The 26,248-nt window shown below is 39.3% G+C and overlaps 2 protein-coding genes across 4 annotated transcripts; both read left to right on the top strand.

The window, feature by feature from the left end:
- The first annotated feature begins 7,622 nt into the window (after positions 1–7,622).
- Positions 7,623–19,039, top strand: LOC122654364 (protein ESSENTIAL FOR POTEXVIRUS ACCUMULATION 1-like). 3 transcript variants are annotated; one of them, XM_043848429.1, is made up of 11 exons: positions 7,623–8,044; positions 9,348–9,410; positions 9,641–9,735; positions 11,282–12,136; positions 12,261–12,360; positions 12,536–12,676; positions 12,799–13,632; positions 13,721–16,096; positions 16,175–16,247; positions 17,548–17,699; positions 18,405–19,039. In XM_043848429.1, the coding sequence occupies exons 1-11, from the start codon at positions 7,969–7,971 to the stop codon at positions 18,740–18,742; spliced, it is 5,103 nt and encodes a 1,700-aa protein (XP_043704364.1). In that variant the 5' UTR covers positions 7,623–7,968; the 3' UTR covers positions 18,743–19,039. The 3 variants fall into 3 exon arrangements, with proteins under 3 accessions (XP_043704364.1, XP_043704365.1, XP_043704366.1); XM_043848430.1 differs by having other exon boundaries at positions 13,721–16,087; XM_043848431.1 differs by having other exon boundaries at positions 13,721–15,889.
- Positions 19,040–22,436: 3,397 nt separating this feature from the next.
- Positions 22,437–25,152, top strand: LOC122653911 (cation/H(+) antiporter 15-like). The gene is made up of 2 exons (XM_043847870.1): positions 22,437–23,306; positions 23,908–25,152. The coding sequence occupies exons 1-2, from the start codon at positions 22,437–22,439 to the stop codon at positions 25,150–25,152; spliced, it is 2,115 nt and encodes a 704-aa protein (XP_043703805.1).
- Positions 25,153–26,248: the final 1,096 nt, after the last annotated feature.

Genomic DNA, 26,248 nt, shown 5'->3' on the forward strand with positions numbered 1-26,248 from the left:
TGAAACGAGCTGGGTTTGATAGTTTTCAGAAGTCTTTGGGCTTATTGTATATGATAAGACCGACTCCTCTTCCCTGGGGTTCGTTTAGTCACTGTATAGGGAAGCTGATTGAGTTGGTAATTTAGTGGTAACGTTCCTGCTGTAGATAGTAGGGACCTGGGATTGATTTGATCCTTCCCCCACCTCAGGGGTTTGGGTTGGAGAGATGTTAAGTTGGGGGGGGGGGGAGTTTGTACAGCCTCCCCCCCAACACACACACACACACACACAAAATCATAGACACATGCATTTGTATAGAAAATTTTAGTTTAATTCATTACTTCATTGAATCCTGGTATTTGTCCCGGATGTTTGTGTATTGATGCGTTTGTTAGTTTGTTGCCCTTGGGAGTGGTTTTGCTAACCTCAGAAATGGCAACTTCAGTCACAGACAATTCATCCTGGGCTTTGTAAAAAAGGAACTAGGCTTCACATGACTTCTGATTGGGCTATAATACAATGGTTGGTTCGTGTGAGGTCAGCATTTACCTAGACTAGAAAATGGATAACTACCTCGGTGGAAGCATATGGGACAAGCATATTGGACAGACCTTCAATCTGTTTAATAGGTCAGAGACGTCCTTTACGGCACCTTACCATATGACTTTGGTTTTCACTATTGAAATTATATTTTTTTATTTATAAGTGAGTTGCAGCACTCTTTAATGAAATCTTTCAAATTTTGGCTAAAAAATATCGTATATCTAGACGGGAGATGTGAGGATGTTTCTTTCTTTCTTGCTTTGTTTTTAGGTTTTGGTAGGAAGGAGGTTTCTGCACTTTGTAACCAGAGGAAATAATAGCCAAAAAATGGGATTTATGCATATTTTTTGGCTATTTCCGTTTCCTTTTTGAAAATCAAGAATAATCAGTTTTGGTATCGACTTTTGAAACTATGCTAGTCAAGAGCTGTTCTCCAATTGGATGGCTGTAAACACCACCAACCTCAACAGCAAATCTGGATTGGGTTGTTTGCTTATCCTCATTAGTTACTCTGTCCAATCCAGCTTTAGGCAAATTTAAGGCCAAAGGACATTTCTGTCATCATCTAGTAATGCTAGACTACATGTCCATCTACTTTCATCCGTTGTGATGATACATAACGTTCGGAACAAAGGATTAAGTTGTTTGGAGTTGGAATTTCTTTAGTTCTGATAAATCGTGGGCAACCATCTAAGAATTTAGGTGAGTTAGGTTTTATTTTTTTTTGGGAGCAAATTACAAGCACCCCCTTGGTGTTTAAAATAATAATAGCATCTCCGTAGTTTCAACATTTATATATTTCCCCTTATGGGAGACGGTGTTAGTTTTGAAAGGTAAAAGACAATTTACCTTTTTTACATCAGTGATTTAAATGAAATACCATTTACCTTTATTTACATTTTATTCAAACCAAAAATCCTTAATTCGATCTAGGGTTTTACTACACACCAATTCTGGCGAAGGTGTAGAAGGTGAAACCATCTCCGGCGGACTTCCCCTGGCCCAACCACCAAAGGGTAGTCTCTCTACCGCCCCTCTTTCATCAGCAAAATCAAAGCTATTTCTCTTGTTTGGAGGTAAATCCCGATTCCACGAAAGCTTGGAGCTATGGCCGACAAGTATACTGGGCTGGAAGTTTTGGAAACGTAGCAAATTTGATTGATCAAGAAATTCCAGGTTCGTTACAAGGAAAATGCTAGTTTCTACGGTTTATAGACCTGGATTGAAACCCATCTTGGGCCACAAACAACTAATCTGATTGCCAATCCCAAATAAGAGAAGGCAATTGGTTTTTTGGATGAAAGTTTATCTCCTATAAAAATTTTATCAGGCATAGGGTGATCCAATATGAAGATGGAATGATAGGGGATTAATCTTTGCTGGAATACATGTTTGCAGGGAAAATAAATCCTAATCTGAAGGTCTTGGAAGCATTGGCTTGTGTAATAATTTCTATGCTTTCCAATGCATCAAAATTGAACTAAAAGTGTTATGGCTTGTATGCATAAACCCATATAGAGGGATTGGTTAACCTACCCATCATTCAATAGAGGAGATGATAGCCATTCCAGTCCGTTTTTGTCGTGTTACTCTTGTCCATGTAGGTGCTTAAGCAGAAAAACCCTTCTCTGTGGAATGGCATTGGTTGACAAATTGAAACCAGTTCCCATCTGGATGAAATAGGTTCAGAAGACTGCAAAAGTGGTTTGTGTGGCAAATTACAGATCAGTTACTCCCCGTCTTTCTATTAGTTGTTGTTATCCTAGATCGGATGATCATAGACCATCATCTGGCAGCAACTTTGCCGGAGATGGTTTTGTCTTCTGCAATCTTCATCGATTTATTTCTTCGTAGATCGTCGGAGAAGAAAGAGATAGATGGAGAAAGACGACAACGGACGGTTTAGGGAAGATGGATTTGGGTTATGGGTTATGTCTCATAAGGATAAATGATTAATGTCAAATATTGAAGGGTATTATGACCATTTTTAAATATTTAGTTACATCTAACAGTTTCAATTTAAAGGAAAGGAACGTTTAAGGAAAGTCCATAAATGGTGAAACTACTCTTATTATTTCAAACTTCACGGGTGCATGTAATTTGCTCTTGTGTTTTTTTTTTTTTTTAATATTCAAAATACCAACGATTATAATAATGACAAGGATCAAGGTTAGAGTTGGACATGACATTACAAAATGATTCCAAGCATCCAAAGATTGAATGGACATGACCCGAAAAGGTTAAACCTATCTTTATTCTTCGATACCCATGTAACCGCATTATGGATTTCCAAGTTGTGACACTTGGATTTAGTTCACGGTATCCAATCCGGAATCGGGCGGGTATACCTAACTATTCAACTGGCAAACCATTAGTTTCCTCTCTCCTATCTTGATCATGTGGGCTCCTGTGAAGGTATAAGTATTTTTTAATTTAATGCTAATCATTTGTGTGATATGGAACAAGATTACCTCGGAACCCTCTCCCAACAAATTAGTATCAAGGAAGAAAGAACGCTACCAGGCTGAGATTGCAATTAACCATGTCAACGTAGAGTGAGATTGCTATCGGAGGAATTAGACCATGTTCTTTGCATACAACATTATCTGGGCCCGGTGCCACACAATCATGTGTGTGCTTTGCGTTGTACCTATTTGCACCTATTATCTCATACTAGGATTGGTATCATGGTTCAAGGTATTGTTTATCGTTGACTGTATTGACATATCGGGTAATGTTGGTAGCCATTCAGTACTAGTTTTAAAAGTCTACACACAATTTTGTTTTCGTATACTTTTACGATGACAAAAGACTCTCTTCAAATAGTCACATCCCTTGCTCTCCTATTTTCTATCATGTCTCACTTCAACAATCAAGTCTCTTGCTCCTATTTTCTCTCAAGTCTTTTTCTCTTTCCAACTACCAATACTCTCTCCAAAATAATTACCATCCAATCTCTCTCTCTTATTTTCTCTCAAGTCTCTCTTTCTCTCCAACTACTAATACTCTCTTTCCAAAACAATTACCAACCACTCTCTCTCTCCAACGAATAATTACCAATAAAAATAACTCACGCCTCCTCTTGGAACAGTCACGTCTCTCTTTCCTATTTGGTCTCCTATTTCCTTTCAAGTTTCACCCTCTCACCAACGAACAAAATTTACTCTCAAGTCTCTCTCTCATTCCAACGACAACAAACTCCAATATTCTCACTCAAAGGTATAGTTTTCTCTCTCTTTTTCTTTGCATTGTAATAAATTTTTATTATACTTATTTTTGTTGCTCATTTTTCTCCTACAAATATTTTAATAATGAGGCATAAATTATGTTTGGTCACTTTTACTTGTCTTTCTGGGCATTTGATTGTCATATTTCAAGTATAAGAAAGATTCAGTAATGGTGGTGAATGGCTCAGATTACAACCAGTGTGACTCCATGCATCCCATGTTCTTCTCCAACAATGCCAATAGTATTGTACACCAGTTTGATCGTTAATTATGAATCGTTTTATTTTATCAGTGGAGTACTAATACAGTGCAGCAAGAGATGAAGACAAAAGATGATCATCAAGTTCAAGTCACCTAATGACGAGTTCCCCTCCTCAAGAGGAGTATCAACATCTGAGCTTTCTGCATTGCTTCTTCAATTTGTATTGTCATTTGAATGGATGCCTTCCATCGAGGGAGGGGAATCTTCACGTAAATGAAGTGGGTGTCTGCAGTACCTTCTCCAACCATCCCGCCTTTTTCTCTCTCATCATTTTCTTCTTCTTTCCTTCTCTATCTCTCAATTTTTCTCTCTCCTTATCAACCAAACTAGCTGGTCGACCATATCCGCGACTCCTATAAGTCGTGGATCTTATCTATGACTCTTATCTCTATTATCTTTTAGCTTACTCGCCAAGCAACTGACGATGAATAACAGGTCATGAGTTCAAACCACCTTGGGGCCTATCCCCATCCCCTATCCCTCCCCCCTATTAAAAGCTCTCCAACATATATAGGAGAATGTTCTTTGTGCCATAACGTAGGCTACGCTCAGGCACATGGGCCTGCCACTCAGGGGGCAGGGTGGTCATTGCATCCATCCCCATGTGTCTGGGCGCAACTTGCGCTGCGACACAGAGAACAACACCCATATATATATATATATAAAGGCAAACTCGTTTGATACGCGTCCCATATCCATCAGTCCACATCAGTCCATGATTGGTAGTCATTTGCAATGGTTTGGACGTTTGGCATACTTTTGTTCAAACAGAAGTTAAGCCCAATTGGTACTGAAAATATTTAATCGACTAGACTTTTTGGGAGGCTTGGTACGGTCATGTGAGAGTTAAGGCCCCTTTTGGTTAGAATCGAAGCAAAGTGAAGTGAAGTAGAAGTAGAACAAAATTATGACTTTATGATTCATTATAATACTGCAACATATCAATATATCTATTATCCTCACTTCTTTTTTTTTGTCCAAGCGTTATTATTTGAATATTAAAATTATTAATTAGAAGATAATTAAAAAACAAAAAAAAAAGGTAAAAATAACAACTATATAATTATGAAAGGTACTTGATTTATTGCTTTTATATACATCTAAATTCCAGTCTTTCTTCTTTCGAGTCGATACATAACTGTTATTAACAAGCTGTATCCGTAGTTGTAGAAGTCATGTGGATTATGGAATTGGAAAACAAATAAAAATAATTAATTGCAGCTAGAGATATACATTTTTTTACGATTAATTACTAATTTTCTGATTTCATTGCTAATATGAACCAATTCGATAATTAATACATTAGAAGAAAAAATTTATTTGTTCTCGATCGTAAAAAATAATAGCCATGCATTAATCACAATTAAAGCATCTGTATCACACCAATATTTAGTCACCCTTTAACACTAATTCAAAGACTTAGGGTAAGCGTGTAGCCAAGTTTAATAGGATGTTCCTATTGCCAAAACTGTGATGCTAGGGGTGTATGGAAAATTATCTCCTCAGGTTTTCTGCCTGGTACAGTTCTCCAGTGCCTCTAATAAGAGGGGGTGGATCCTACCCGGGCAGTGTGTTTCGACAGGGGTAAGGTAATCATTTCCGCCTCCTATGAGAGGAACCGTATGAATTATACCGAGCAGGGACCTTGAGGGGATAAAGACCTGAGAGATTGTGTGTGTAAAATTATAGCATTTTGAAGACTGTGATCCAGACTCATGTTTTTTAGTTGTTTGGTTGTCTAGGTTGATTCAATTGGTAAGAGATAACATAAGTGAATACCATTCAATGTACTGCCAACCTTAATTCAGTTGGTTATCTAGGTTGATTCACTTGGTTTTGGGTTGGAGAGGATCCGGACTCGTCTTTATCGTTTTCTCTCTTACCTTAATGTGGACCATGTAAATGATGTTGTTCGATGTACTGCCGACGGCGTGGCTTGAGAGATTCTTCCTCATTGACGTCGTGGGAACCGTTTCCCAATAATGAAAATCGATGAGTTGAAGTGTTGAACCATACGACCACTTAAGCTATCCATGACCTTTATTTAGGTTAATGTGAACCTGTCTCTCTTCAATCTCCTCGTGTGTTAGGGCAAACATGGGTTGGAAGAAGACTTGAACCAATTTTATTGTTCATGGAAATGTTTTGATGGGTTCACGTATGGAATCAAATTATGATGGTATCCTTTTAAAAATAGATAAAATTCAATTCGATTTTTTCTTTACCTTAAAAATGTATCTACAATTATCATAGATATTATCCCGGATCTTCCCCCACTAGAGAAGGTGACCTGTATACACCCTTGCAATGTTGATCTTACTTGCTTTTCCAAAACTGGTTGGCAGTAAGGGTAATGTTAATCCTAATGTAATTTTTATTTTGGACAGAATATCATTGACAGATTGTGTGACACTGGCACAAGCGCGAGGGCCAATGAGAGTACATGCAGAGCATCAATGAGGGTGAATTTTTTTCATTTCAAGGGACGGCCGTCATTTTGCACAATCATGTGTCTGGGTATAGGCTGCACAGTTTGGCATGGATTTTTTTCCTTATATATATTTTTATTGTTCTATTGTTTACCGTACCAAATTGATTGCAATTTCATGGTTTTTTGGGAGCAATGAATTATCACGTCCGAGATTAAATTTTGATCAGAACTTCATATGGTTAATCCACATCATTTCTTAAATATCCAATAGTAAGGAGGAATTATCATATCACTCATGTAGCAAAGAATGTGTCAAATGGAAATCATTTATTGTTGTGGAAAAAAAAAAAAACTTTTTCCACATAATTTTCACTTTATCCATGACGTAAGAAGAGTTTGGGGGGGGGGGGTAAGAGAGCGTTATCAACTTTGTTTAGTAAGAGTAGAGTAATTATGTTCCTAGATGGGTGCAAAATTGAAGTTTCCCATCAATAAATATTGCAAAAATGAACATGTAAGGGACATTTAATGTGACTGGTGTTGTATGATCTTTTGCCCATAAATTAATTGCGAACTCTTTGGTTGTCTCCCCAATACATTTTTTTGGTACAATTTGAACAATTTTTCCACCTTTCCCCACCAAACAAACGACCCTATATGTATGAGGTGTGATGTCTTTGAGAAAAATAAAGGAATTTGATCCTCTACTGCTAAGCTGCTCGGTAAGACCTTACTGTCAAGACACAGCAAGGTGGGGAATGATCACCTTACCCCTGCCCAAATTCCTGGCCCAAGTGGGGGTAAGGCAGTCATTTACCGCCTTGCTGTGTCTCAACAGTAAGGTCCTACCGGGTAGCTCTACAGTAGATGATCGAAATTGAAAAATAAAAGTAAAAAGAAAACCTATGATATATCGAACATGATATACTTATCAATAGAAGACAATCAAAATATAACAACCAATACTAATATGATAACAAAATAAAATTTCTACCCAAAAAAAGAAGATAACAAAATAAAATGAGATTTATTTATTTTTTGGCACCATAGGATCAATGTTTTAACAAGTAAGGAATATCAGAAGCAAATATTGTAAAAATAATAATTAGTATTAATGATTGAATATTTAATGACCATTTCGATGTTCTTATTTAAAGTATTCATTTTAATCTCCCTAAAATCGTAACTCATTTCGCTGTTCTGACCACCCAAACCCTCACCCTTTTCCTCCTCTCTCTATTTCGCTCTCTGTCTCTCTCGCTGTTTCCCCCAACAGTCTCTCTGCAATTCATCTCTGTCCATGAAAGTTTCGAAGCCCTATAATTCCTGAAACCGTGAAAATCTCCATTTTGGATCTCTTCAGCTTTTACTTGCATCCTGTGAAACCCTCTTTGAGAGGTCTTTAATTCCGTCGGTTCCTGTTTACTATCGCGCTCGTTGCATCCCTGTGTTTTCTTGGATTCCTAATTCGAGTCTTACTCTCTTTTCGATCTACTTTCTTTGATTTCTGACGCTTATCTGTAGCGATGGCCGAAGGCAAGGTTGATCTACCGGAGAATCTTCTTTCATTGAAAACGGGAGATGAGCCTTGGAGCTCTAAAGGTACTTTGGGTTTTTTAATACTTACATTTTAAGTTTCCTTTATTTGTATAGGATTCTTTGATCTGATAATGTTTTGGTTTGCTGCGATGTTACTGTCCAGTGATGGTTTTTGAACGATCCGAAGTATTGGGAATCTGAGGCTTTTTGGTTTTAATAAGGGATTCTCTGCATTATATGCCGTTGTGCATTCTTTGTGTTTATTGCTACCTGATTTTGGCGCTCTATTTTTTTTTTTTAATCGTCGTGTAGGGTTTTAGTGAGGATATTAGGTCTTCAAGTGCTAGGTTTGATTTGTTTCCGCTATTCAATTTTGGCGCTCTACTTTTTATCGCAAATTCTTTGCTGCATGGTTATAGTTCAGACTTCAGACTTTTAGTGTTCTCATGGTCAAAATCAGTACACTTTCGTCATTGGATGCTATGGTTGAATATCGTAGTATCCTGCTTTGCTTCCTTTATTATTGGTGATGTATCAGACCGGTGTTGTGCTCTCTCTCTGTAATGTTATTTATTTTTCTTTCTTCTTTTCATAAACTTGCTTATATCTGAATGGATTCACGTCTAGCAATGTAGAGTATAGACAGATTGCTTCACTTGACCTTGGGGACTGTAACTAGAACAGTGCGTTACTAAGTTGTCTTTACTTTCTCTTATCACAATATTTGTTGTTTTTCCCCTCTCTTTGGAGTTCGGAGGGCTGTCTGTTGATAAGAATTGTCCTGTAAACTTTAGTATCATACTATCTGGAAAAACTTTATTATCACATGTTGTTGAATATTGTTTACTTTGATGGTTGTGTAACTTGGAAACTTCGAGTGTTCAAGAAGTGAACTTCTCTTTTACAGTGCAGGTGCTTTTATCGTCTAAGCCTTGAAAAGTAGTTAGCATTTTGTTCTTAAGGGGCCCCTTTTGTTGAATTATTGTTGTTCTATGGCATTTCTTCTGTGTTGCGATAGCTTTTGCTTATCCTTAGTTATTGTCTTAAATATGTGTTTTGAAAAGTTTTAGGGTTTTAGCTTTGCCAGCATTTTTGCTCGTTTTGGATTTATTCCTTCCCGGTTTCCTTTTAGAAGTAATCTTATTATTTCAAGAAGGTTATTCTCAGCTATTGCTGATTCAAAACTGTGGTGATGTATAATTCTGTGAATCTGCGGTTTGGTGCAACCCTTCTTTTTGTTTTCCTATCCTTAACTTCAATCATGCTCTAATTGATTTTTCCTGTATTCTGTTCTGTGAAGTAAGTTCTTAGTAAAATTTTGGGTGGTTACATACTAACTGTTATCATCTGTTCCACTCCATGTTAGAGGAAGTCTCAGGAGGGAATGATGAGGGAAAGACACTTATGGGGTTTCTTGATGAGTCGAAAGGTAAGTCTTTTCTCTTCTCTTCTCTCAATTCATTATAAAAAATATCTTTTTCCTACTGTAACTCAATTTCTGTTGTCATAATTTAAAAAAAAAAAATTATTAAAAAATTTGATGTTTGCTTACTCGAGTCATATCTGTTGTCTTCACGGGGATATCTAGTTACCTTGTCTGCCTGTGGCTTATGGGAATTCTTACTAGGCAATTTGGTTGTTCATTGGTTTATGCTGCAGATCAAGCAATATCAGAGAGCAACATACCTTTGTCTCCCCAGTGGCTCTATGCTAAACCAAGCGAGACTAAATCAGGGCTTTCTAGTGCATCTGGGGTAAAAGACATAACCTTTCTTTGACGTAGATACCTTATTTTTTAATAATTTTTTATTTCGCAAGAAAGAAGTGAGCAGATGTTCAAACCGCACTAACTTATAGCTACGGTAGAGTACATGTAATTAGTGAAAAGTTGAGACGGTCATATATGTGTCTTACCGAATGGGTCAAACTTTATAGATTTTGTGTGTCATAAATTTCTAAACTATCAGGTGTTTCGAACCATCGGATCCTTAGTTTTTTTAAACAAGGGGGCTTATCTGTGAAACTATATTGTACATTATAATATTCCTTTTTTGACAGCTGGCATCAATGTTGCAGTTTGCGGGTTCATAGTCTAGAAAGGCTTCCTGTGGATTAAAGCAGCATTCTTACTATACAGACCTCTTCTTTTACACTTCTCCTCCTAGGTCTATGGAACAATTATTTTGTCTGTCCATGGTTAAGATCTTAAGATGTTGCCAGTAATAGAGACATTAAGATGTACCTAAAGCTATAGATGTGATGGGGATTCTCACTACCGTGCATTTGAATCTTCTAACTTGCATCTGGAGAAGCTATTTCAATTTATTAATTTTGGGAGACAACGGATTTTTTCAGTTTGCAGTCACAATCTTCTTATTGCTTATCTACTATTGAGCAATTTGGAAGTTGGAAGCCTCCAGCTAAAGCTACTTAGGATCAAAATGGTTACATGAATATTTGAGAAGAGGATGGAGGAGGGCTGCAACTGATACTGAAAGCAGTCTCTTCTAACTAGTAAGCAGTACTGCTTTCAATTTCAGTTTGCAGTCCTTTTATGTATGTTTCAGTGATGTCGTGTTGTTGTGGCATGTAAGCTTGTGATGAGCAATGGATGCTTCTAATCATAGTTTTCAAGGTGTTGCCTAGGTGTCTAAGCGCTTTCTTGGGTCCAAGGCAGCAGCACACCTTGTTTGATGTAATAAAGGCGACCGGCTTGGACCCTTAGGCGTTGCCTTGTTGCCTTATGACATCACTCCTTATATTATATCGGCTTTTTGACACTTCACGAGTTTACATGATTTATTTTTATTGCTAATATTGTACCCTATGATTTGTTTGTTATATGTTGGTTTTCTCATACGCCTAGGATGCCTAGGCGGGCGCCTTGTCATCTAGGTGCCCCTCCAACACATTGTTGTGACCTTGACAACTATGCTTCCAAGTATAAATGCTATGAAGTCTCTACAATTTGGATATTTGGATGAAAACTTTCTTTAAATTGTTGTTAGTTAATGAATATACATGAAATTAGAAGGACCACTGCCGTTTTTTATCCTCCCTACATTTCTTTTACTTATAAGAAGGGATATAGTATTTTTTTTATATAACTGTAGAATGAATCTAATATTATGTATTTATGATTCAATTTGAAACCCATCTTGCTATTTTCAGACTTGGTTGATTTTTAATTACAGGAGTAAAGTATTGTGATTTTGCTTTCTTAATACAATTTTGTAGACATCATTGGTTAGTTCATTTTGTTCAGTGAAATCGTAATTGTTACTCACTTGCGTTTGATAGGAGGTACGGGCACAAAATTCTTTGCCTCATGGAAGCTCCACGGATCCAATTCAGAAAGAGGGTTGGCGTTTAGATGGATCCCAGGACAAAAAAGATTGGAGGAGGGCTGCAACTGATATTGAAAGCAGTCGCCGTTGGCGTGAGGAGGAGAGAGAGACTGGCTTACTAGTTAGAAGAGACCGCAGAAAAGAAGATCGTCGTGTTGACAGTACTGCTGAGGGTAGAAATTTGCCTTCCTCTGATCGGTGGCATGATGTAAATAATCGTAGTTCTGGTCATGAAACACGACGAGACAGCAAATGGTCCTCAAGATGGGGTCCAGATGACAAAGAGAAAGAATCTCGTGCTGAGAAGAGGATGGAAGTTGACAAGGAAGATGCTCATGGTGACAAGCAATCTTTTGTTGGCAGCAATCGTGCTGCTCCTGAGCGTGAAACTGATTCTCGTGATAAATGGAGGCCACGACACCGGCTTGAAATTCATTCAGGTGGGTCAACTGTGTACCGTGCTGCACCCGGATTTGGGCTGGAGAGAGGAAGAATGGAGGGCTCAAATGTTGGATTTGCTCCAGGACGAGGGAGATCAAACATCATAGGAAGCCTGTCAATTAATAGGCCTCCCTCTGCAGGTCCTATTGGTGCTCCTTTAGATAAGAATGAAAATGTACATGGGAGATCTGGCCTCTCTGCAGATATGTTTTGTTACCCAAGGGGGAAACTTCTTGACATTTACCGTAAGAAAAAGCTTGTTCCATATTTTGATGCACGACTCGATGGGTTCGATGAAGTACCATCAGTAACTCAGGAAAGCTCTGTTGAGCCTTTGGCCTTTGTTACACCCGATGCTGAAGAACAGGTATACATTTGAGGGGTTTCCCAGCACCAAGTTCATTTTTGGAAAATTTTATGTAAAGTATTGTTGTTCTCCATAATTGGTTTGATTCTTCCTTTCATTTAATTGAATCATATGATGTGACCAGGTTGTCCTTAATGATATTTGGAAAGGAAAAATCACCAGCAGTGGAGTTATATATAATTCATCTCGAGACAAGATGGGGATATCAAATGAAAATTCGGCAGGTATTTAAGTTTATCAAAATTCTTTAGTTGGCTGATTAATTTATCAGGGCTTTCTGACCACTATGTATTAGTGTTTACTTTTCTCTTAAGCTTATCCCCCTCCGCCCCCCCCTAAAAAAAAAGAAAAGTGATCGGTCACTATATATCTTCACAATGGTCCCTCCCTTTCTTTCAGGTGTTGGAATTCTGACATTGTCTGAGAGCAAGCAAGAAATGGTCCTTTCTATTGGCACCGCCGAGTCCAATGAATGCTTTGCAAGTGCTGCAATCAGTGATGCTTGTCGGAGAAATGCTTCAGAAATTGCTGTTTTTGATGGTGAGGAGAAATACCTTGCATCTTTTGACCACTTAAGATATTTCTATGTAGTTTAACATAGAGCTGGCTGGCTTATGCCGTTTGTTCTCTTCTGAAAGTGGTTTTTATGTGCTTTACTGCAGAAAGAGATTCTTATATTGAGAAAGGTGAAAATAATGTTTTGGTGGTGAGGGGTGGGACACAATCTGATGGCTTGAGTGTGGCAGTTCCAAAGAGTAATGATGTTTCCAATGCTGGAGGATTTGGTGGTGCTCACCATGATGCCAAAAGTGGTGAAAATAGGCAATCAGAAAATTCAGCTTTCCCCAAGCACCCTAGTTTAGGAAGCATTATGTCAGCTACTACTAGTTTTGATATTAGTAGCAAGCTTCCTGACGATTCAAGTTCTCTGTTTGATCTGCCTTATGTCCAGCCAGCTTCTAGTAGTCATGAACAGTACTTAAAGAGCAACGGTGTAGGAAAACTTTTAGAAAGGGATGCCCCACCTGAAGAATGGAGTTTGTACTACCGTGATCCTCAAGGAGAGATCCAAGGACCATTTCTAGGTGTTGACATCATTTCATGGTTTGAGCAAGGCTTTTTCGGGACAGACTTACCTGTCTGTCTGTCAGATGCTCCAGAAGGAACACCTTTTCGAGAACTTGGGGAAATCATGCCACATTTGAAGACCAAAGTTGGGCCCTTTTCTAGTTCTAATGCGGCTAATCAGCTTGAACCTTTTGATGCTACCGGAGGCAGTGTGGGCTCTGTTATAGCTTCTGCTCCTGCCCATGCTCCTGTCTCTGCCCCTGTTATTGTGGGTTCAGGTGGCATAGATGACCAGAACTGGATGACTTCTGAATTTGAAGGTCTTACAGGTCACAATATTCACTCGGTAATGTCTAAACGTGATAATCCAATGGAACCTCGTTATTCTGAGGGTCAAAGCTTTCATGATTTGGTTGCAGAAGATGAGGGTTAGTAATATTGTTCTTATATTTTTTTTCCTGCCTGTTATATAATTACCATTTTGAGAGAATAATTTTTAATTTTTGGTTTCTGCAGAAGTTGTTTTTCCTGGAAGGCCTGGAAGCAGTAGTGGAAATCCTATCGCAAAGCCTTCTACTAACATTTGTGATGTGTTGCCGAATGCTGCCAGCCTTCCTTTTCTTTCAAATGACTTGATAGAAAATACAATGTCAAATCACCAGGACAGCAAGTTGCATCCTTTTGGCTTGTTATGGTCTGAGCTTAATGGTCCTCATCTGAGGCGTACAGAGTCATCGAACATGTCTTCTGGAGTCAGCGACCAGAGCCACCTTATGAATTCTCTTGTTGGAAGAGATGCACCTTCTGCCAGTAATAAGCAGAGCTCATTTGGTGCAGCGGTTGATTCCTCTCTTGTTGGGGATACATGGTCGGATGGCTATAGAAGAAATACAATTTCAAATGGCAATTTACATAAAGATGCACTGGATCTCCACCTATCACACCTGGAACAAGAATCTAATCGTTTTGATCTATCTGAGCACTTGATGTCTCAACAGTTGCAAAAGCAACCACTACAGCCGCAAAATCTTTTGTCTCATCCTGCTTTACACTTGAATGAATCAGTTCTGGAGCAGGTACCAGGTTCTGGTCTATCTCAGATCAGGAATCCTATTCGCTACCAACAGTCAGCAATGCCTGATTTGGAGCATCATTTAAAGCTTCAACTCCAACAGCAACGACTGTTTCAGCTCCAACAGCAGCAGCAGCAATTGCAACAGCAACAACAACAACAACAGCAGCGGCAGTTTCAGCTTCAACAGCAGCAGCAGCAGCAACATCAACAGCAACAGCAGCAACAATCTCAAGTTCGACAGCTGCTTCTTGAACAGTTGCTGCATCATCAAATGCATGATCCTGGCTTTGCACAATCATGTGTAGATCCTGTAAGGGGTAACAACATGCTTGATCAGGCTTTGTACAGGCAGCAGTTCCTGCACGAACTGCAACAACATTCCCAGCCTCTTCCTAGGCATCTTGATCCATCTCTTGAGCAACTCATCCAAACAAAATTTGCCCAGAGTCAACAGAGAGAACGTAGAGAACATCACAATGATCCATTTGAGTTTCTATCGCGTGCAAAGCATGGGCAAATGCTTTCTTTGGAGCAACAACTTCTTCTTCAGCAAGAGCAGCTGCCGGCAAGACAATTCTCTATGGCTTCAAGGCAGCAGACAGGGATGGAAGAAGAGCGGCACATTGGTGGGGCCTGGTCCGTGGATGAAACTGGTCAGTTTGTTAGAAGCACACCAAGTCCTCATCAGGTTCAGTCTGCGGGTTTTGGTCCATTGGACTTCTACCAGCGACAGCAGAGGCCTTCCTCCTTTGAGGATCAACTGAGCCATCATGAACGGAATCTTGCAGTACAGGAACGGATGCAGCGAGGGCTTTATGAGCCCGACTCACTTGCATTTGAGAGGTCAATGTCTTTGCCTGCTGGGACTCCTGGAATGAACCTGGATGTTAATGCTTTATCTCGTGCTCAAGGATTAGACTTACAGGAGCGACTCAGTCATATGCACCCTGGCGGTCAAGTGGGTTCATTTTCTTCTGGTGTTCACTCTCATCACCCACAAATAGCAAACCAGTTTCATGCTTCACATTCAGATGCAATAGAGAGCCACTGGTCCGAGAGGAATGGGCAGGCAGCAAATAGCTGGAGAGAATCCCGGATCCAGCAATTGCATCTTGAAGCAGAGCATCAGAAAAGGGAGTTAGAATTTAATGTGACCTCTGAAGACCCTGGTTCGTGGGCATCAGCTGAAATAAATGAAAATAATTCAAAACGGTTAATGTTGGATCTGCATCAGAAACTGGGAATTCATTCTAACCAGTCATTAGAAATGGGTGGTGGTGGTCTTACATCACTTGAAATAAGAGAACCCTCTTGGCTCTTTTCTAGCTCAGGCTCTTTGGATAATCGGATCAATTTTCTTGCAGACCCACAGCCTGGTCTACAGTCTGGTCTGAACAATTCTTTTGTGGAGGGGTCTCGTGGGTCTAACTCAGGCAATACTCTCCAGGATCGGTTGTTAAATGCAAGCATGGATGAGCAGTCTAGTAGTCTGGAAAGCAGTGAAAGATTGTCCATCAGATCTAATTCAGGAGCTTTGATTGAGGAAGAGCAGTTTTTTCCTGGCATAAACGAGAGTTCTCAGTCCTTTTATGTGGACTCTAACATTACTGGTAAATCATCTGTAGATAGGGACTTATCAGAAACTAAGGATGGGAAGAAGGGGAAGAAGCGCTTGTCCAAAACTAAGGTTGTAACCAAGTCAGTCTCAGAGGTTCAAGAAAGTATGGATGAGCAAGCAGTAGTGGCTTCTGTAGATCATTCTCATTCAGATGTGCCAATTAATGCCCCTATCAGGCATAGTCTACTTGGTAATGCTGGTAGGTTTGTTTAGCATTCTCTTCTTCATTGGACCTGCACTTTGCTCATGTTGGTGACTGGATTTATGAATGCTGCAGGTGGAAATGTGGGGCGCTACAACTATGAGATGGGACTGGACAGCACATATGGTGAAGAGATGGCTAAGGACAGGTAAGGATTCGTTGATGTGCTTCATTGCTGTCCTGAATACCTTAATGAATCGTATATTGGTAAACAAAACCGTATATTTGTTTCTGTTATGCAAACATTGTCTGTATTGTTTTTTCTGCAGTCATTTAGTTGTCCTGGTCCATGGTTATGATTTTTCGGATAATATGTTGTTGTCTAGGATTAATATGTTGTGACCAACACAGTCATATATGACGACATGATTGTGTGTGTGTATATATATGAAAAAAGAACGCTAACTGGTCGTGTGGTTCCTGCACCCAGACACAGGACCGTGTTAAATTACTGCTCAGCCCCCATTGAAATCAAATATCCCATTCAGACATCTCCCTATGCGCATTCTCATTGGCCCGCATGCTGGTGCAGGTGCTACACGACCAGACTGATTAGAATACCTAATAGCTAGATAGAGTTCTGTTTTGAGTTTACTTTATTGAGTGTGTAAGAGTGGGATTAGGAGTCCTTTTATGAGTACATTAGAAATTTTAGGTCTTTATATATGTAACATACTAACATGCCTCCCATCAATTAGAGATGATTTGAGTAAAGAATATGATTTTTTAAAAGAGTTTTGGTGCTTTTGAGGCATTTAGCAGTGCATATGGGATCGGTTTGCCATACCTGATTTCTTCTCTTCTCCTCTCTTCTTCCTCCCAAGAAGATTGATCTCATCTCTTTTTCCATACCTGTATCAGTCTGATTTCTTCCCTTATCAACGCAGTTGTTTCCTTTTTCTCAGATCTGATCACTGATTTGATTATTGGGCCTGCTTGCATCTGAGATCCATAATCTGGATTTTCAGACTGCATTAAACCCCCTCCCCTCTCAACTCCCATTTTTTTTTACTGTTAGAAAACTAGGCTATAATTAAAACAGATGATAAGGGGATTAATTGAGCGAATAAGTATCTAATTTGAATTATTTCGAAAGTCAACTAGAACATGATACTAAAATTGCATTCAATGTTCATCTGTTTGGAGTTTTAACTAAGGCTCAAGGGGATGTTATATAGTGGGAACTTTCTGCATCCTGCTTAGCTTTGGCTTGATCTAGGTGGGAATTCTGTTACCTAAGCAACTAGAAAGGGGTGGATGGCCATAATTTCTTATTTATGAATTATAATTATCAGGTCATTTACATGTGCCATGTAGGGATTTGAGCATGTCATTGCTGCTTTACTCTTATAATTTAAGTAGTGAAAATGTTGCAGAACAATCCAGTATTTGTAACAGCAGATGGTGTCTTGTTAAATTTAGTGTTGGTAATGAATTTTGTTTGACAGGGTATCATCTTTGCTATCTAGAGGGATGGATAACTCCTTGGCGAAACGTCCACCTGTCTCACGTGTTTTGTCATCTCATGATACGCTGTCCGAACTAGCTTCTTCCCCATCTTTGAAAGGGAAAATTGTGATGAATATTGGTCCTCCCGATGGTATGTCTAATTAACTTTTGTTAAGCAAAGTGTTACTGGGTATTTCACTGTTTGCTAAATAAAATTGCCATCGGCTTTGTCTGGTTGAAAGTGAAGGGAAGTAAAATTGAAACTTTTATAGTCATTACCGACAATGATTATGTGACTACCATCAAGATGTAGTAGATATCATAACTAACGGTTGCTTCACTTTTCAACTAATTACTTCTGTAATTTATTTGAATAAGGAAGCATTAAAACCCTAAGGAATCTATTTGATAAAATAACCGTATTTTGATATAAATTTTAGTTACATGATCGTGATTAAAAAGTTTGTATATATAAATTAATTTTATTTACCTTCAGTGCCTTTTAGGCTCCGATTGTTTCCATATAAAAGAGGCAGAAAAAGAAAATTTCTTGAAAAATAGGATTTTCTGCCATTTGTTTCGACTTAAAGTGACATCATAAATTAAGAAAAATTTTACGTGGGAGTAAAAATTTCATTTGCAAGGAAAATTTTAAAAACGAAACAAGCAGGGCCTTACTTGTAACCAGATGGAGCCATTGTGGGGGCCTAAGTTTTGTATTGCATCTTTCTGTTTTTTTAATCTAATTAGCATATATTTTCAAATTCTACCAAAAAAAAAAAGCATATATTTTCAATTGGTCCCTTTTCTTTTGTAATGCTTCTGTTTGTAATTCCCCTACTTGGATCTTACTCAGAGGGGAGGCGAGATTCTGGAGGGAGTCTAGCATGCCAGGTTTCTGAAAATCCTGCATCTGGTAAGAAAGATGTGCGTTTTCGGCGGACATCATCTTGCAGCGATGCAGATACATCAGAGACCTCATTTATAGACATGCTTAAAAGCAGTGCTAAGAAGCCTGTGTTGCCAGAGTCAGATACAATGGCTGGAGCATCAGAGACATCCGACGGCAGTCAAGGGAGCCGGAGTGGTAAAAAGAAAGGGAAGAAAGGGAGGCAAATTGACCCTGCTCTCCTTGGTTTCAAGGTCTCTAGCAATCGAATCATGATGGGTGAGATTCAACGTCTCGAAGATTGACCAATCATCTGGTTGAGTTCCTATATTTTTTTTGGGCTGCCCATACCCCTTCAAACTGTACAGGCCTGCATCTCTCATGTAAAGCATTGGCAGGTAAGAGTATTCTTTAATTTGTTTCCATTCTCTTTTATCCTTTCATGTCGGGCAACTGCCTGATTCAATTTTGGAAATCGAGGGAGCCCAGAAAGAGTGATGTATTGTAGTTTGAAGAGAAAGCTTTGTATAGATGTCAAAAATGTTTATAGGAAGATTTAATAATGAAGAAAATGGTGGTCTTAAACAACTAGTTTTCTTTTGCAACTTTTGTCATCTTTCATAGTACATTTCACAGGTTGGGTTGTGATACTGCACAGTTGGATGAGCCAAAGTTGACAATTGCTCAGCTGAACTTGTCTACTTAAAATTGTAGCCAGTTTTTGACCGATCGATTATCCATGTGGTGCCAACTAGGAATAAATCATGGTTGGCCAATTATTAATCTTTTCACCATGAAACATGACAAGTGAATTTAAGAATGTTAGAAATGGGTTCCTCTGGACAACCCATGTTTACCATGGACAAAATCTTAAGCATAGGTACCAAGATCATTCTACTGGTTTGTGATATATAACTTGCCTCGTGTCAGAAGGATTGATAAACATATTGGATCTCATCTAATAAATCACACATTGAAATTTCATTGAGGAGCCTGCAGCGCAGGAAGCAAGGGTCTTGACTGGTTTAGCAAAGGTCTTCAGCTTGAATCTGGGGTGGTGGGGGGGGGGGGGAAGAGGTTATGTGTCTAGGTGTAGGCTGCATGCAGCTTGGCAGGGATCTTTTTTCCTTCGTTGAATGACAAATTATTAGGCTCTCAAATATGTGCGAATGTGTTTTCCAAAAAAATAAAAGAACATGTGCACATCCGGGGACGCATGGGTCAAATCTGGGCCCCCATGTGGTGTGGGCCATACACACAAGAGGTGGGTCTCACACTACATGGAGGGTCCAGATCTGTCCCATGATCCTCAGATTTGGACCTGATAAGGAACCATCCTGTTTTCTCAGAACCGTCTCAATTGCGTTGCAGTTTCGTGAACAACTTCTGGGTCATGGTCAATCGAGCGATCTCGGACCTGTCCTGAATCTGCCCCTTCCACATGAAAGATAAGATTAATCAGCTAGAAGCTGCGGATTCTATTCTGGAGAAGTTACTGAAGATTCCATTGCATTTATGGGAGCCGGGATCCTCTCCAGCTGCATTGAAGAGGATTCCTTCCCAATAACGCTCTCCTAAGGAAGGCCACGTTACATAGCCATTGCCATTCACGGAGACTTAATTTCGAGACTTAACTTCGTTTTCTCATTACTTTTTCGTTTTTTCTGTTATTCTTTGTCTTCTCTCCCTCTTTCTAAGGAATACATAAATCGTGATTGAACAGTAAGTAGGTAATTAAATCCAAAGTCTAATCTCATCTTTCTCTCTCTTAAGTCCAGTATCTTATCTCAAATCTAAATCTCTGTCTCTCTTTCTCTCCTTATGCGAAACAATCCTGCAACTCACATTGGCTCTGATGAACAACTACTGATTTGGTCTTGCATAAGGATGGTGAGGAAATTATATTGTCGGAGTGGATACTAATGCCGGATCGGGTATTGGTCACTTGAATCGGATTGGGTATCGATCATTTGTAAAATCGATACAATATCGATATGGCATCGGCATTGATCGGTTGTATCGGATAAGTTTACCCCCTTGGTTTTCTTTAAAAAAAAAGATTTTTTACTACTATACCCTTTGTCTGTACCATTTCACCAATACAGTATCGACACAATATCAAGATCATAGTTTGAAGAATCAATATCGGATCGGCCGATTCGCATCAGTATCGGTTGAAACCAATACCGATTCCTTGCCGATCCAGTCTCGGAGGACCAATACAAACAAGGGTAAAATTTTAAATTAAATTAAAAATCTAATTTTTTTTTAAGGAAACAAGGGTGAACCTAACCGATCTGGATCGGTACAGATCGTTATCGATCACTAGAACCTATGGTTTTACTATATGGTATTGGATCAGGTATCGGTTACTTGCAAAACCAATATGATACTGCTATGATATCGACAAGGATTGGCCGTATCTGACAAAATTACCTTTGATTTCCTTTTAAAAAAAAATATTTGACCATTTTACCCCTTGTCCGTAACGTATCACCGATACAATATTGACACAATATCAAGATTGGCCACAATCAAAACCGTTACATACTGCCTCGATACAAGCAATATGATACCGATATCTCACGATGTGATAATACCTCAGCCCATGAACTGAGTTGTAGTATTGTTTCGCATAAGGTATGAGAGAGAGAGAGAGAGAGAGAGAGAGAGAGAGAGAGAGAGAGTTGAGATTAGATTCTAGATTCCTATAAAAGAGAGAGAGATAAAAGAGAAAAATAGAAACTAAGAAAAACGGAGTTAAATCAACATGAATGGATATGAAAGGTAACCTTAAGACAGCGTTATTGGAGAGGAATCCTCTTCAATGACGCTGCAGAGGATCCGGGCTCCAATTATGGAGGATTTTGTGTTAACTTGGTTTTTTCTCCATGAAGTTATTTGGATATTGCCGAATGAGATTGTGGCGTGGAGTAAGCTTATCAGATATGGGCCATCCGGAGAAGGTCGATTGGCCTCGATTGATCTGTTTTAGGGTAGAGAAGGAACTCACGCACTTATTCCTCTCTTTTCAGTTTTCTCCGTTCATTTGCTGGGCTTCTGTTAGGTTTATGACCTTTGAACCATCTCAATTCTCAAACTTACGTGATTCTAACAGTTTCAATGGTTGTGATGTAGACAGAAATAAGGTCTACGATGTCTACATCATCATTTTCCCTGTCTTTTTATTTTCTGTTTTTTGTTTTGGTTTTGGTTGACTTTGACTGCTTTGACGTAAAAAACCCAGTAAGTGTTACTGTTATAGACGTTTTAATGTAGAAGTTTTCTTTACCATACATCACACAACTAATAAGTTAAGAGGACAGCGCAAGTAAAGTCAAAAACTGGCTCTATCCTTCCATTATCCATCCACCTCGGAGTCTTGTTTATTCCACAATCCAATCATTCTTCCTTGCTTCCTTGCTTGCCTTCTTTGAGAGTTGCACGTTACAATTGAGGAGGGAATTGAAGGGCTTAATTTGGCTTCTGGGGCATCCACGATGGGAAGCTTAATGATAGAACCAGATGAAATTGTGGATGTCCATAATCCCTCCAATATGTTCCTACCCGATAAGATCTGCATTCCTATAGAAAAACTAGCCTCACGTTCTGGTGGTATTTTCTACGACAACAACCCACTCACCTTCCAAACTCCCACCCTCATCTTCCAGCTTTCTCTGTGTGCTTCCATCATTCTCCTCACCGCTTTCCTTCTCAAACCCATTGGCCAACCTCTACTGTTTTCTCAACTTCTTGTAAGCTCTCATCACTCCTCTTAATTTCTTTAAATAACTAATTAAGGTTTGGATTGATTGATTTATAACTCTTTTTTTTTTTTTTTTTTTAATTTTTTTATAGGGCGGTATCTTATTAGGTCCTTCATTTCTGGGATTCAAGGAAGAAGTTAGGAACACTTTGTTCCCCTTACAAAGCTTAGTCATGCTTGATGTGGTTTCAGTCTTCGGGATTATGTTCTACTTCTTCCTAGTTGGAGTGAAAATGGATCCTGGTTTGATAAAGAAATCAGGGAAGAAAGCATTTGCAATAGGCATTTCAGTTGTCATGGTCTCTCTGCTTCTATCTAGACTTGCCTTCTTCTTGATAGTAAAATCGATAAACCCAAATCCTACAATGACTCATTCCCTCCCATTTGTTGGAATAGCTGAAGCTATGATCTCTTTCCCTGTCATTGCTCACTACCTCACTGAGCTCAAGATTGCGAATTCAGACTATGGACGTTTAGCTATGTCGTCGTCCATGATCAGTGGCCTCTTTTCTGCGGGCTTGTTGACATCCATTTCACTCTTCAAGCCAGGCCCCCACACAGTTGAAGACACAGTCTTACACTACTTGGAAAAGATCGCCGTAACAGTGTTGTTGATAGGAGTTATCTTACTTGTGTTTCGGCCCACATTGTTGTGGATGATTCGAAGGTACTCGACAGGGGAGAATGTGAATCAAGTGTTCATCCTTGGCGTACTTGTGACGGTCATGATGAGTGGGTTTATCAGTGAACACATAGGTCAGCATGTAATCTTGGGGCCTTTGCTTGTGGGTATGGCTATACCTGCTGGACCACCTCTTGGATCAGCTCTGGTGAAGAGACTTGAACTTATTATAATGTGGATGCTTATGCCACTATATCTTGTCAAGAATGGATTGTGCATTGATGTCTTCGCCATTAGTTTCAGCGAATTCGCCATTGTTGAAATTGTCATCCTCTCCAGTTGCTTAGGGAAATTTTTTGGGGCTTTTTTCCCTTCCCTCTATTTTAGGATGCCTTTGAAGGATGCTCTTTCATTAGGCCTCATTATGAATGTCCAAGGTGTTCTTGAGGTTACCGTCTACAGAATGATGAACAGAAAGAAGGTACCAACCATATCTTAACATTTATATATATTTCTTTTCCTCAATTTATTTTCTTTCTATGGAAGAGATTGGCATTCTTGTTCTTATGGGCTGAAATTTATGTTGGAATATCTACGCATAAGGCAAAAAGAATAGTCCCATATCGAATATGAAAGAGGATGTGGGTGGGTTAATAGGTACTTTGATACCCTCTCCTTAACGGTTACCTTTTGAGTATGAGACCCAAGTTCCTAACAAGTGATATCAGATCTGGAACGTGGAAATTCCTTTTTGGCCGAGGAGTCTTGGGGTATGATCTTAGGCTCCACGTCAACTCCCGCGTGAAGGGGGAGATCTGGATCTCAGGCTCAAGAATAGTCCTACATCGAATATGAAGGAGGAAATGGGTCATAGGATTCTTGGGGTTTGATCTCAGACTCCACGTCAACTCCCGTGTGAATGGGGATATCGGGATCTCTAGCGGCTAGCTTTTGAGAATGAGACCCAAGTTCCTCACAATTTAATTTTATCAATCTTGGATCTATCAAATGGATTAATTAACCATGATTGGAAAATGGAAATTTCATTCTAATTAATGTGTTTGGAAAATTTGTGAATGCAGCTTATAGATAAGAATTCCTTCATGGTGATGTGCATATCTATGGTGGTCATTACAGGGGTCATCACCCCCCTAATAAGAGCAGTCTATGATCCATCTAGAAGGTATGTCGCCTACAAAAGAAGAACCATTCTACAGTTAAAGCCCAACGCAGAGCTACGTGTACTGGCTTGTATCCACAATGGAAATCATATCCCAGCCATGATGAACCTTATTGAAGTTTCCAACCACTCTCAACTGAACCCAATTGGTGTTTACGTCCTTCACCTTGTGGAACTTATTGGTCGCTTAACCACACTCCTCATCTCCCATGATGAAAGATACAAAACCCCACCTTCAAATGTAGGAACCCTCTCTGAACGAGTAGTTGTAGCCTTTAGAAATTATGGTAAGAATCATACAAGTAGCCTTACTGTGCAGTCTTTCACCTCTATCTCTTCCTATGAAACTATGGGTGACGATGTTTGTACACTAGCACTCAATAAGAGGGTTACCCTCATAATTATTCCTTTTTATGAGCAATGGACTTGTAGTGGTGTCCTATTAGGATCATCTCCATGCCGTATGAGATCCATGAATTCCAATGTTCTCGATAAGGCCCCTTGCTCTGTAGCTGTCCTTGTTGATCATGGTCGCTTGAGAAGTTACAAGCATTCGAAAGAATTCTATGTTGCTGTGTTCTTCTTGGGTGGAGCTGATGACCGAGAGGCACTTGCATATGCAGCACGAATGTCTGAGAATCCTAAGGTTAACCTCACAGTGATCCGTTTCCTCCCACTCCTACAGGAAGCTTCAGTTAATGGTGACGATTACATGAAGGAGACGAAATTGGACAACATTGTTGTGGCTGATTTCAGGATTAAGATGGTGGGTAATAAGCGAGTCACATACAAGGAAGAGGTGATCAACGATGGTGTGATGACTGTCAATTTTATTCGATCTATGGAGAGTGATTACCAACTTATAATGGTGGGTAGACGACATGACGAGCAGTCACCACTCATGGTGGGACTTGCAGAATGGAACAACGAGGAGACTAAGTTGTTAGGACCAATTGGAGATTACTTGGCATCGCCAGATTTCAGAGGGAATGCTACGGCTTTGGTGGTGCAACAACAGACCAATGCAGTTCAAGGCTCTCCTGATGACAACCTTGAGAATCTGATACCTTATGAGCTGGTTCGAGTGAATCACGATTTGTTCAAGGAGGATGAAACATCAGAAGCTGTTTTAATTCAGAAATCATAACCAAAAAAAATCTGTAATGTCACTTTTCAGTTTTAGAAAACAGATGTATCATCATTTTCCATTCCAGTTTTTGAAGATCATTTCCTCACTTGTTTCTTTTTCCCTTTTTTTTTTTTTAAAAATCGAACACCCGGCTGCCTGGATGCATAGAATCTTTTTCGATGTTGAATGCCCCTGAACGCATTCTTATTGGCCACGTGCTGATGCAGAGGCCACACATACCCCTTCTCATTTAAATTTTTAAGTTCTACATTCGAAACTTTTGAGAGGAATAACTGACCGTTTATAACGAGACTTTATTGTAATCAACGTGTAGTACATAAAGATTGGGAACACAAATCTACAATCCAAGCATTGGAATTAAGTCATATTGTCGTACACGTAACTGACCAAGCCTTCCTAGCCAAGGAGTCAACAAAATTGTTTTGACTCGTTAGAACATAAGAAAAACTACAAGATAACAACAAAGATGATAGATAAATGATAACATCTAAAACCGGCTTCACCACAAGAGGAGGAGAAGTATCACCAAGCTGTTTTGTGACTTGTTTTTTTTTTTTTTGGTGGATGTTTTGTGACTTTTTTACAGCCCATTTATGGTATAGTAGGCTAGTAGCCCAACTTCCCCTTTAAGAGTTGGATTATAACCCAATTTGCTTGATCAAATTGGTTCTGTTTATTTCCTGGTCACTGACCAAACATATTTTCTGATGTCCATGTCTAGTCTATGAGATCTAATTAACTAAACGAAATGATAACGGTGTGAAACCTTAAATTGGTGAGGATCTATTAAACCCGGCCAAAATTGACCAGAACCCAGCGGCTTAGTGCCTTCTCGAATATAAGATATGGGTATTTACTGTACCCGACCCATACTCAACCTTGTGGTGCCCCGACATGCCGTTTGCCAACAGGGAAAGTGGCAACCAAGAGGAACGAGTTAGAATCTCATATGGTGGGTCTTCCACCCACCCTCAAGACGGGAAGATATCTTGTTAACCTTCATACTCGATTGGTAACTCGGGTTTGTCAAACACTCAAAACATATTTTGGAAAGCTTTAATTCCGGATCTGCCCATTCCTGGAGCAATCCGGA

Source organism: Telopea speciosissima, chromosome 3 (genome assembly GCF_018873765.1).
Source record: "Telopea speciosissima isolate NSW1024214 ecotype Mountain lineage chromosome 3, Tspe_v1, whole genome shotgun sequence".
NCBI classification, from domain to species: domain Eukaryota; kingdom Viridiplantae; phylum Streptophyta; class Magnoliopsida; order Proteales; family Proteaceae; genus Telopea; species Telopea speciosissima.

What these genes read in the sequence shown, in the direction of transcription:
- LOC122654364 (XM_043848429.1), top strand. Translation starts at nt 7,969, where the DNA reads ATGGCCGAAGGCAAGGTTGATCTACCGGAGAATCTTCTTTCATTGAAA. An exon ending in AGAAATTGCTGTTTTTGATG is followed by an intron (nt 12,677 to 12,798) that starts GTGAGGAGAAAT and finishes GCTTTACTGCAG; the next exon opens with AAAGAGATTCTTATATTGAG. An exon ending in TAGTCTACTTGGTAATGCTG is followed by an intron (nt 16,097 to 16,174) that starts GTAGGTTTGTTT and finishes TGAATGCTGCAG; the next exon opens with GTGGAAATGTGGGGCGCTAC.
- LOC122653911 (XM_043847870.1), top strand. Translation starts at nt 22,437, where the DNA reads ATGGATCCTGGTTTGATAAAGAAATCAGGGAAGAAAGCATTTGCAATA. An exon ending in GAATGATGAACAGAAAGAAG is followed by an intron (nt 23,307 to 23,907) that starts GTACCAACCATA and finishes TTGTGAATGCAG; the next exon opens with CTTATAGATAAGAATTCCTT.